The 9770-nt window shown below is 36.5% G+C and overlaps 1 protein-coding gene and 1 long non-coding RNA gene across 2 annotated transcripts; one reads left to right on the top strand and one right to left on the bottom strand.

The window, feature by feature from the left end:
* Nucleotides 1-2033: 2033 nt before the first annotated feature.
* Nucleotides 2034-4957, bottom strand: polr1g (RNA polymerase I subunit G). Its single transcript, XM_007236825.4, has 3 exons — nt 4726-4957; nt 3648-3777; nt 2034-3373 (listed from the first exon to the last, which is right to left on the bottom strand). The coding sequence occupies exons 1-3, from the start codon at nt 4799-4801 to the stop codon at nt 2671-2673; spliced, it is 909 nt and encodes a 302-aa protein (XP_007236887.2). The 5' UTR covers nt 4802-4957; the 3' UTR covers nt 2034-2670.
* Nucleotides 4958-7002: 2045 nt separating this feature from the next.
* Nucleotides 7003-8391, top strand: LOC125782595 (uncharacterized). Its single transcript, XR_007425316.1, has 2 exons — nt 7003-7283; nt 8192-8391. It is a non-coding gene; the product is annotated as an uncharacterized LOC125782595 (long non-coding RNA).
* Nucleotides 8392-9770: the final 1379 nt, after the last annotated feature.

Below are 9770 nucleotides of genomic sequence, written 5' to 3'. Positions count from 1 at the left end.
CCAGGCAACCCCCCCAATGCCGCAGGCCGACGAGAGAGGGAGAGAAAGAGAGAGAGAGAGCTTTACAGCATAGAGCAAGGAAGGATTGCTGCAGTGAAAGAGAGGAGGGGGGGAGATGGGGCAAGAGAGGGAGAGGGAGGACTGGTGCACAAATGAGATTGGCTGTAAAAATTCATTACACACTCCCCCCATCCTCAAAAAAAAAAAAAAAAAAAAACGTATCATTTGCATCAGTTGGGGCGCATGGGGCTCGAGCATTCCACTCTGCAGTCTGGACACGTTGCTCCCAAACTTCAGACTGCATTCAATTATTTATCTGCCTTGCCAGACAGCAAGCAGTGTTCCAGCATCTCACACAACAGCGCCTATGGTACACCCACATCTCCCCCCAAAATCAAACCACATTATTGATGGAGCGCACTGGGGATAGATGGGAGTAAAAACCTGCTCTCTGATTCTGCTCAGCAGCCACCCTACTGGCTTCTGTGTGGTTCTACCTTCAGGCTTTGCAATTAGAGCATATGATAAATTGTCTTTCTTTTACTTAAATATGACACAAGTGTAATTAGCCGAGATTGAGGAAACACACATATGGGGAGTGTGTGAATACCATGAGGTCACTTTCTGACAGAATAATAATGAGAAACAATCAGAGCCAGACAGAACTGAAAGAAGAGATGACAAAATGATAAAACAGCACATGGATATTGCCTTATACTCTATATTAGGACAGATTTGAACTACACACCACATGCGTAAGTCATTTGCAACACTTTTAATGCTGCACAATAAGGCTTTTAATAGTTATTATTTAATTCTGAGATAATTTTTAGATTGAGTCCACTCATTCACAGAACCAGCAGATATATACCCTATCAACCCCATTCATGGATATTATCTGTAAAAAAAAAAAAAAAAAAAAGGTGAGGTGGTTTTATGTACCATTTGAAAATGAAAAAAAAACTGCATGTGAAAGCAGAGGCTGGGTGCAAACAAACGTATTAAAGCAGGAGGCGTCAGAGATGCTCAGTGCTCATTAGAAAACATGGCCATACCTCAGTGCAGAACTTGCTGCAAACCTGAGGCTTATCCTGCCAGTGGAGGGAGCTGTACAAGTGACCACCATCGCCACCTGGCTGTACAGCAGTGGTATTGCAGAAATGCAGCACTGGTGGTTGATTGATCAGGCCAATATCACGTTGGCCCCTGCCATTTTCACTTGTGTGCACAGCCAGTGCAATAAAAGAAAGCGATGAAAAGTGATTTGGATATGTTTAAGATTAAGGTTCAGAAGAGGCACAGGAAACAGACAATCAATATATAATTCTCTCAGGTCCTACTGAGGAAAATGTTGCAATACATTCGACCATGCTGTTTACACATGTTACAGGTTTGTTGTGGGAATTAAAATGGCAGTGAATACACTTTGACTTTACAACTGTAATGCAACTGTAAATGCATCCAGTGCATCATCCCAAAAACATACATATTTAATATATTTTATATTTAAACAATAAATAGTTATTTGTATCTAAGTATAAATATGTTTTAAAAATGAACATAAAACAACACTTTGTGGTATTATAAAGACTCCACAAACTGCACAAGATTATGGTGATTAAGATTAAATTAAATTGTCATGTCACTATTTTTTAACTATTGCAAGGTTTCTATGAGACAAATTTCACATAAGTGAACTTTGTGAGTGTCTTTGATTATTCCAGCTGCATGGGATGGATTATCACAAGACACCATAAGGAACCTCTAAAACTGAATTTGTCTGGAATGCTGCAATACACACGTTACACATAGTTCTGTATGTGTAGCTTAATAAATAATGCTGATAATGTTTAGAATTTACTCTTTCTGGTTATCGTCATCTTCCTTTCAAACATTAAAGCAATCAGAAACTTTCTTATTTCTTAATGATGTGTGCATATCAGCATTTACAATATATAGCCAAACCCTAATTTGAGCCATGTTATGGTTATAGTAAATGTCCTCCCAGTATAAACAAAACACTAGAAACAACGTCAGCATTAAAAACATTTATAATTCTCCATCTTACACAGCAATTGGAATTCCGTCTGATAAATTGGAGATGAATATGACTTCTAAATGTGTATGCATATGCTTAAATTACTCTTTTAAAATATAATTCACATACTAGTCACATTATGTGACTAGGTGTAAATGGTCTCTTGATTTGTCTTGAGTCCAAAACCAGAAAACATTGTTATCAATAATATTAGTACAATATTTGCCCCACTGTTACAGTAACCAAATCAACTCCCCTGGTAGCACTTTAGACTAGTTCTAGACCATGAACGTTAGTGTGAAGTTGCATATTGCAGTCTTGAAAGAATGAACAAGATCTGGTACTGATGTTGGATGATTTATCACAAAACCCCTAAAAGGACAAAGCTCAGCACTGGAAATGATGATCTTATGCTTACATGTATGTGATTGCTTCAGAAAGTCCTATTCTTGATGTTTTTGTAAGGAAAATATATATGGTTATACAAGCTGTATGTGCACAACTGAATAACTGTAAGCAATGGCTGTTCCTTCAAGTGTCTGAATTCACGAATTAGAAGGTTCAGATGTGTTATCAAGCTGTACAGTCTACCCCCTCCCCCACAATATGTTATGACCCACTCCAATGAAGCTCTACTCATCTAGAGTTTTCTTCTTCTTCTTTTTCGCCGGACTATCAATGTCCCCATATGAATTGTCAATAGGTTCCTGTTTAGGAACTGAACAGACATAAGCTTCAACCTCATCCAGTCTGTCCCCTCTCTCCTTCTCTTTTTTCACCTTCTTCTTCTTCCTTTTCTCCACCAGCCCCTCTTCCTCTGCTGGCTCTGGGTTTTGAATTTCACCGTATTCAAATGATACTACTTCTTGCTTAATATGTACCATTTCAGAGCTCTCTTTCATGCTGTGTTTTTCTTTTTTCTTCTTTTTCTTCTTCTTTGTCTGTCCTTCGCTATCCTCTGGGCCTAGCCTTGCTTTCTTAGATGGTGAAGGTGACGTTAGGGCAGACACTTCTGCTGTATGAGCAGGTGTCGAGCTGCCGAAAGGCTGGAAGCGCTGTCTGAGGCCTGGTGGGACGGATGGAGCTGGAGTTGCAGGAATTGCAATGGGGCCCTGATTTCCACTGCAGTCACCATAACTCTCTGATATGCTGAGAAGGCCAGCAAACCCTGAAGCAGACAAAGACAAATTCCTGTCTTTCTTAAAGCTGGAAGTCAGAACACGTAGATCAGTAGGCCCAGCTCCACCTCCCAGAATGCTGTAGATCTGAGGTGCTGTACCAGAAGTAGACTGGACCATCTCCAGGCCTGATAAAGGTACTTTCAAACCTGCAAAACTATAATAAAAAACAGCATTAACCATTACTCTCAACTAATAAGATAAGATAAGATAATCCTTTATTAATTCCACAATTTGTCAAACTTTTCCCATTTAGACAACAAAATCAAATAAAAAAAACTATAAAGGAATTCATGAAAAGTATGCCATAAATAAAGGAGAACCATTTACAAACACTAAAAACATTCTAAAAATGTATCATATATGTCAGCATGTCATTGCTTACAGTTTGAAGCGTTTAACTGTTAATGTAATCATGTGAATATCCTCACCTTTTTGGGTCAAAGCGAGCAGGTGCTTTAATAAGCCATAGTTCTGTGTGGTCACTACTATCCAGGAGAGCATTTGCACTGGAACCGTATTGATAAGACACAAAATCTGCAGGACACTGGTACTTTGAATCTGCAAAGATATGCAAGTTCAAAAAGAAGAGGAGATTTAAAAATATATACATAATGCATGTTATCAGTATGTTATTAATACTGAGCCTCTCAAATGCATTAGTTGCATAAGTTAAGAGTGACACACCAGCTGTAATATTGTGAAAAATAATACTGAGTTAAAATTAAATGTACCTTCACTACCAGTCAAAAGTTTTAGAACACCCTAATTTTCTCTCTTCATTTTTGCCATTTAAGCTTATCAGATCCAGTCAATAACCAGAATTGGTACAAAATTCAATGTTCAAACTTGTGCAGGGCCTATAATCAAATTCAAATGAACTACAGACTGAAAAAAGTAATTTAGATAGATTATGTCAAATTGTCTGTAATACAGCAGTATCGTTTTACTGCACTCTCTACTGCAGCACTTAAATTACCCACAGCACTTAAGCCTTAAGGTTAAAGACTGTAAGTTTGTTATTTAGCAAGAAACACTGTTAACTGGTTAGTCAGCATTAAGGCTAAACACTGAGAATTTGTAATTTAGCAATAAACAGTGTTAGCTGGTTAGTTAGCATTAAGGATAAACACTGTGAGCTTGTTATTTAGGAATACAGATTGTTAGCTAGTTACTTTGCATTAAAGCTAAATAGTGAGAACTTGTCAGTTAACAATAAACAAACAGTGTTACCTGGTTATTTAGCATTGAGGCTAAACACTGAGAACGTGTCAGTTCATAATAAACAGTGTTAGCTGGTTAGTTAGCATTAAGCATAAACACTGATAACTTGTTATTTAGTAAAAAACAGTGTTCGTTGGCTAAAGCAGCTGCTAGCACCCTCGCCAGCTAACAGTAAATGTAAACAGTAGGTTAGCTTAGCTTAGCTTACTAGCTATGTAGGTTAGGCGGTCAGTTAGCACTAAAAGTAAGCAGTTTGCAGAATTAGCTTAGCTTAGCCAACTTCACCTCTCTTGCGCTGCTCCTGTGATTTCTGTGGAGTTCCCCTGACTCCTTGATTGTCATCTTCGCTGTCGGACGACATAGCGGCCCTGGATCTGCGTGATATTCAGTCTTTTCTCCAGGCTGCTCTCAGCAAAACTCTCCACTGAACTGCAGTCTCCTCCTGTGCTCTCGTGTGAAGCACGACAACCACGTGTGGGACAGGAACCGGTGTTACACCGAAAGCTGTGAGTGTTGAATTATATGACCGTAGTGGGCGCTGTTTTGCGATAATCTACACAAAACTGAGTGTATTTATACTGTTTTTATTCCACAGTTTTCTATAATTGAGAACGTCATGAAGATCAGATTATTTTCTGATCTCATTTTAGCAAGCCCACAAAGGCAAATATGTACTAGTGCATCTTAAAAAATGATATCATTAAAAAGTTACTTTATTTAGTAATTTTAGTTCAAAAGGTAATTGTAAAATTGTAAGCCATGAATGTTAACCCTTTGAGATAAAAAGTCCATTCGAATTACAAAAGGCTGAGGCTAACAGGCCTCGATATGAGGCTAAAGAACTCAGAAGTTATAAGAATGGTAAATTATATTTGTTCCTCAAAAGATTGTACTAAATGTAATATAAGTTACAGAAATCTGACACAACAGAACATATTTTCCTTACAGCTGTATTCCCTCATATACCTGGAATCACCTAAAGAAATGTTGACTGATGAAATCTGGAATAAATGACAGTAAGGGCAGAGATGGATTAATGGGTTAATAATGTCATAATCTAATCAAAATATTTTATTCACAAATGTAGAATATTAAAATCCCCAGTGTTTTTAAATGAATTTTACGTAGACTTTAACGTCGCATAAAAAGCATAAACATTTTTTTAAATTGTTTAGAAAATAAATCCTATTCTAACTTGTTTGTCATGACAGCCATTATATTTATTTATTTAATTATTTTATGTGTTGCTTAATGTGAACTGATAATGTGCTTAATTATTTTTTATCTTTAACTTATTTTTCTACTGATTTCCAAACGTCTGTTGTTTGTGTCGCTGGTTATCGTATTTATACTCAGACGAGACACCTCACAGTCTATAATCAGAACTGGTGGCAGAAGATTTCACTTGAGGTAACTTAGTAGAAACTCCTTTTAGACCAAATTCACGATCAAGAAGAGTTAGAAATAAAGCTAGATCTGGAGCAGAATTAACTAAAGCAGTAAATGATTGCTTTGAAGGTGGAGTGCAATGTTCCTGACGATTCATCTTGATGCGTTTCTCTATTAAACTGTTAGAGCTGTATCTATCCATCACATCCACTTCCTTTAACCCACTTCCTTTAACAACTCTTTGGGTTTTACCTACCTATAATTTTATTAGAGATGGATTTTGTATTGATTGAATTTTATTATAATTAATAAACAGTTATAAATTAAGTGGTTATATAAATTATATAATTTAAGTGATTAGTATTGAAATAATTAAAATAGTGTCTTAAAATTCTTAAATTTCGTTGATATTTGGTTCAAAAATATTTAAATTGTCCAAAACTGACTTAAATTTGACCACAACAGAATATGTATAAATTTTAATAAAAAAGGAAATTATGCATTTGTTTCAAGAGCATTTTTTATTCTACTTTCTAAAATGAAAATTAAGAGTCTTCCACCTCAGCCCTGCAGTGGCTCGGTTGGCTGAAACACTGGGGATCAGGCTTGTGAAGTATGGAATACTGGGTTTTAAAAGTGAAAACCTTTTTTTTTTTTTTTTTTTACATATTGTGTCTGTAAGGTTAATGGATACCTGCATTACATTAATGCAAACGTCATGTTCAGGAAGAAAAACATTGAATAATAATAATAATAATAATAATAATAATAATAATAATAATAATAATAATAATAATAATTCTTTTTTTCTGGCAGGTATACATCACTCAAGTTTGTGCTCTCCCAGAAGTGAACAACTTTGTGAGGTTTAAAATAGACAACAGCAGGTGATCAAAATAAACTTATACAAAATAAATAATAAGCTTCTTGCAGCTTTACAATTTACCCAACCAAAAGGCAGATTAAAATCTATAGAAAAAGAAAAAAGGACAATTACAATTTCAATAGAACCAACATGTTTAGACTTCAGAAATTTTAATTGCAATCAGAAGGAATTCAGATGTGCTGAAACAAGCTTGTTTAGTTATATTACTATATATTACTCCAATGTTCTTACCAGCAAAAAATAAAAAATAAAATACAAAATATATAAATAAAATAAAATAACTGTGACAAGCATTACCCAGATCAACAACAGAACACTTGCACTTGGGAGGCTTTATGTACAGGTTTCCCTCCAAAATACCTGGAAGTGACATCATACCACTTCTGGTATGGTACTATTTAAGCCCAGTCCAAGAATTGCGATTTGTTTTTTGTGGGGTAGTCTGTAATGTTGGAGTTGTTTACTGCAAGTTGTCTATGTATTTGTGAATTATTTTAGCAGGGGCTTTCCTTTTTCACTCAATTTCTTGTGTGATTTGTTTGCCAGGCAATTGCAGCCCATCATGAAGGTAGAGTATTTTAAATGATTCCTGATTTATTTTTATGTAAAGTAAAGTGTATAACCAACAACTTCACCTGTTTAAGGAAACAGGGATTGGTGCAGTGATGTTTAGCATGTCTTGCCTTGGGAATTACCTATAATGTTTAACAAACCCCAAGGTTCTTGTTTGTGTTGGTTGATTGAATGTCTGTTGCTTTCCAGACAGTCCATTGACTGCTGTAGTTTACCTTCTAACTTATTGTTTACTCAGTCTGTTGGTTCTTACTAGCATGTTGAGCAAATGGTGTTCCCTGCCCATAGCCTCAGAAATTAGCTTGTTTAGTTTATAGTCTGTTAAGCTACTAGTTTCCTTTCTCCACAACCTGTTCAGCTACTAGCTTACTTAATACTTTTTTTTTGTAGCCTAAATGACAATCTCTTTGGTTTTAGGTTCATCCAAGGTCTACATGTTCAGCTACTAGATTTTGTTTACAGCCTGTTTAGCTACTACTTTTCTCTGCTGAAATGTAAACAATTACACACTGATTTTAGAACTTGTATTTAAAAAGTCAGAATTAGTTGGGTTGTAAAGGCTTGCTAGTGTTGTAGACTTTTCTACAGATTTTAAATTATACCACACATACTGCACCATGGGCTCTCTTTGGTGAAAGCTAGGTTTACTTTAGCCTCTGTGGCTTGTAGTTTGCTGGTTATCTGTTGACTACTTGCATTGCACATTTTGCTGGTTTCTGGATTTGTACCTCTAGCCTTCTGTTTTAAGCCATTTCTTGTACTTTCTGTATTTCTCTGGATCGCAGTGGTGGTGGGTTGTGCTGGCAGATGCATTTGGGCTGTTTTAGGGGTGTTTCTGGCACCCACCCCCTTTACTTTTTTTTTTTTTTGTGATTTCACTGACATTTTAATTTTGTGTTGCAGTGTACTTTGCAGGAACCTGTGGTGATGGATGGTGTTCCTTTGTGGTGAGCCTGCTTGGCCTCTACATTCGAAATCTTCCACTCCTTCCCTTACATCGAGTACTTTGGTTATGACCTGAATATTGTCTAATTGTTTATTCCTGTTCTACTTGAAGTGTAAACTTCTTTTTGCTGTGTATTGTGGAATTTTAAATAAATGATCTTGCTTTGAAAATCTCATTGCTCTGTTACTACTGTGGTAGTGTTGCCATTTTATTGTAACATTTAGTTTTTGGGTAAAAAAACATTGTACATTGCCCCTTAATGGTAACATGTTTTTTACTATTTAGACAACAGTTAAGACAAAGCACAAACTGTCCTGAAATGTTTCTGGGTATTCTAATTTGTAAACTCAATTTTCTATTACTTTCTCTAAGTTTACTAGATTTTTTTCCAACGGAAATTATATAAAATACTTTAAAATCTAAATCAGGTCAAATAGGTTCTCTTTACAGGTGTTTAAATGTAAAGCTTTGACAAACATTTAATCTTGGGTAATGTTCTTCCCTAGCTCCATGAACGCACATTGGACAACAGTGAATACCAAAAAGCACACTGACTTATTTTTATACTTCCTTTCAGCTCAAAAGGCCCTGAATAAAAATATTTAAATTAATGAATTAAATGTACTTAAATGGTCCAAAAGTGACTAATTTTATCACAATTACAGAATAAATCTGAATTAAAAAATGCTGGGGAAATGGCTCAGAATGAAATCTGCTTTAGTTGCTTTAAAATGGTAGGCTGTATTTTGTTTCTCAACTGAAAGCAGAAGCTTTTAAGTGGAGAAGTGACTGTGTTTAATGGTACCACTGTGCAAGAACCACCCCTGCTAAACCCAATATATTCATTCTAAAAACTGGTGTCTGGTCGCTTTTCACGGGAGTTCTTCTGGGCATGTCACACAGCCTTTGAAAGAGGATCCGGCTCAGGTTTACTGAACGCCAGCGGCTGGTGCAGCAATGGAGACTTCAGAAGAGTACACTCAGACCGCAGTAGCTCATTCACCGATAGTAAAAACAGTGTGTAGTTGAAGTGAAGTTTCTGGTGAGCGCACGCTCTCCCTCTGATCATAACCTGGAATCAGATTCTTCCGCTTTAAAAGAAGACCGCATCACAGCCGCCCAGTTTAAAATTCTTCCGCATGCTTTGTGCAATTCCCCATTCTCACCAGAGAGGACCCTAAATTCCCAATCTTAGACATCAGCTGCATATATCCTTGCAATATCCTGCCTGCAGTTTAATTCACACTAAGAACACAGCTGTTTCAGTTAGAATATTGTAGCTAGCTAAATCTTATTTAAGTAATACGAATTAGCAGAAGTCCAGAAGCGGCAGCCCTGTTTCACAAGGCTTTTTACTTCAACTTGTTTGCTCTAGTATCACTTACAAGGTTATTGGTCCTGTTGCTCCACTTGTGGCTCATTAGCAAAATAATTGCCCTGATAATTTTCTGCAGGCATTACTGTCTCAGCTTGCATTTTTTGTACCCTTTTACTTTGGTTGGCTGCAACAGTGTGGTTTACACTCGCAAAGCACGG

Source organism: Astyanax mexicanus, chromosome 18 (assembly GCF_023375975.1).
Source record: "Astyanax mexicanus isolate ESR-SI-001 chromosome 18, AstMex3_surface, whole genome shotgun sequence".
Taxonomy (NCBI): Eukaryota; Metazoa; Chordata; class Actinopteri; order Characiformes; family Acestrorhamphidae; genus Astyanax; species Astyanax mexicanus.
The sequence above is the reverse complement of the archived record's forward strand: the minus strand, read 5'-3'. Positions and strand labels throughout refer to the sequence as shown.

Coding starts and splice junctions, on each gene's coding strand:
- polr1g (XM_007236825.4), bottom strand. CDS start 4,801: ATGTCGTCCGACAGCGAAGATGACAATCAAGGAGTCAGGGGAACTCCA. Junction 3,778..4,725: donor ACAGGAGCAGCGCAAGAGAG/GTGAAGTTGGCT, acceptor ATATCTTTGCAG/ATTCAAAGTACCAGTGTCCT. Junction 3,374..3,647: donor GCTCGCTTTGACCCAAAAAG/GTGAGGATATTC, acceptor TTTTTATTATAG/TTTTGCAGGTTTGAAAGTAC.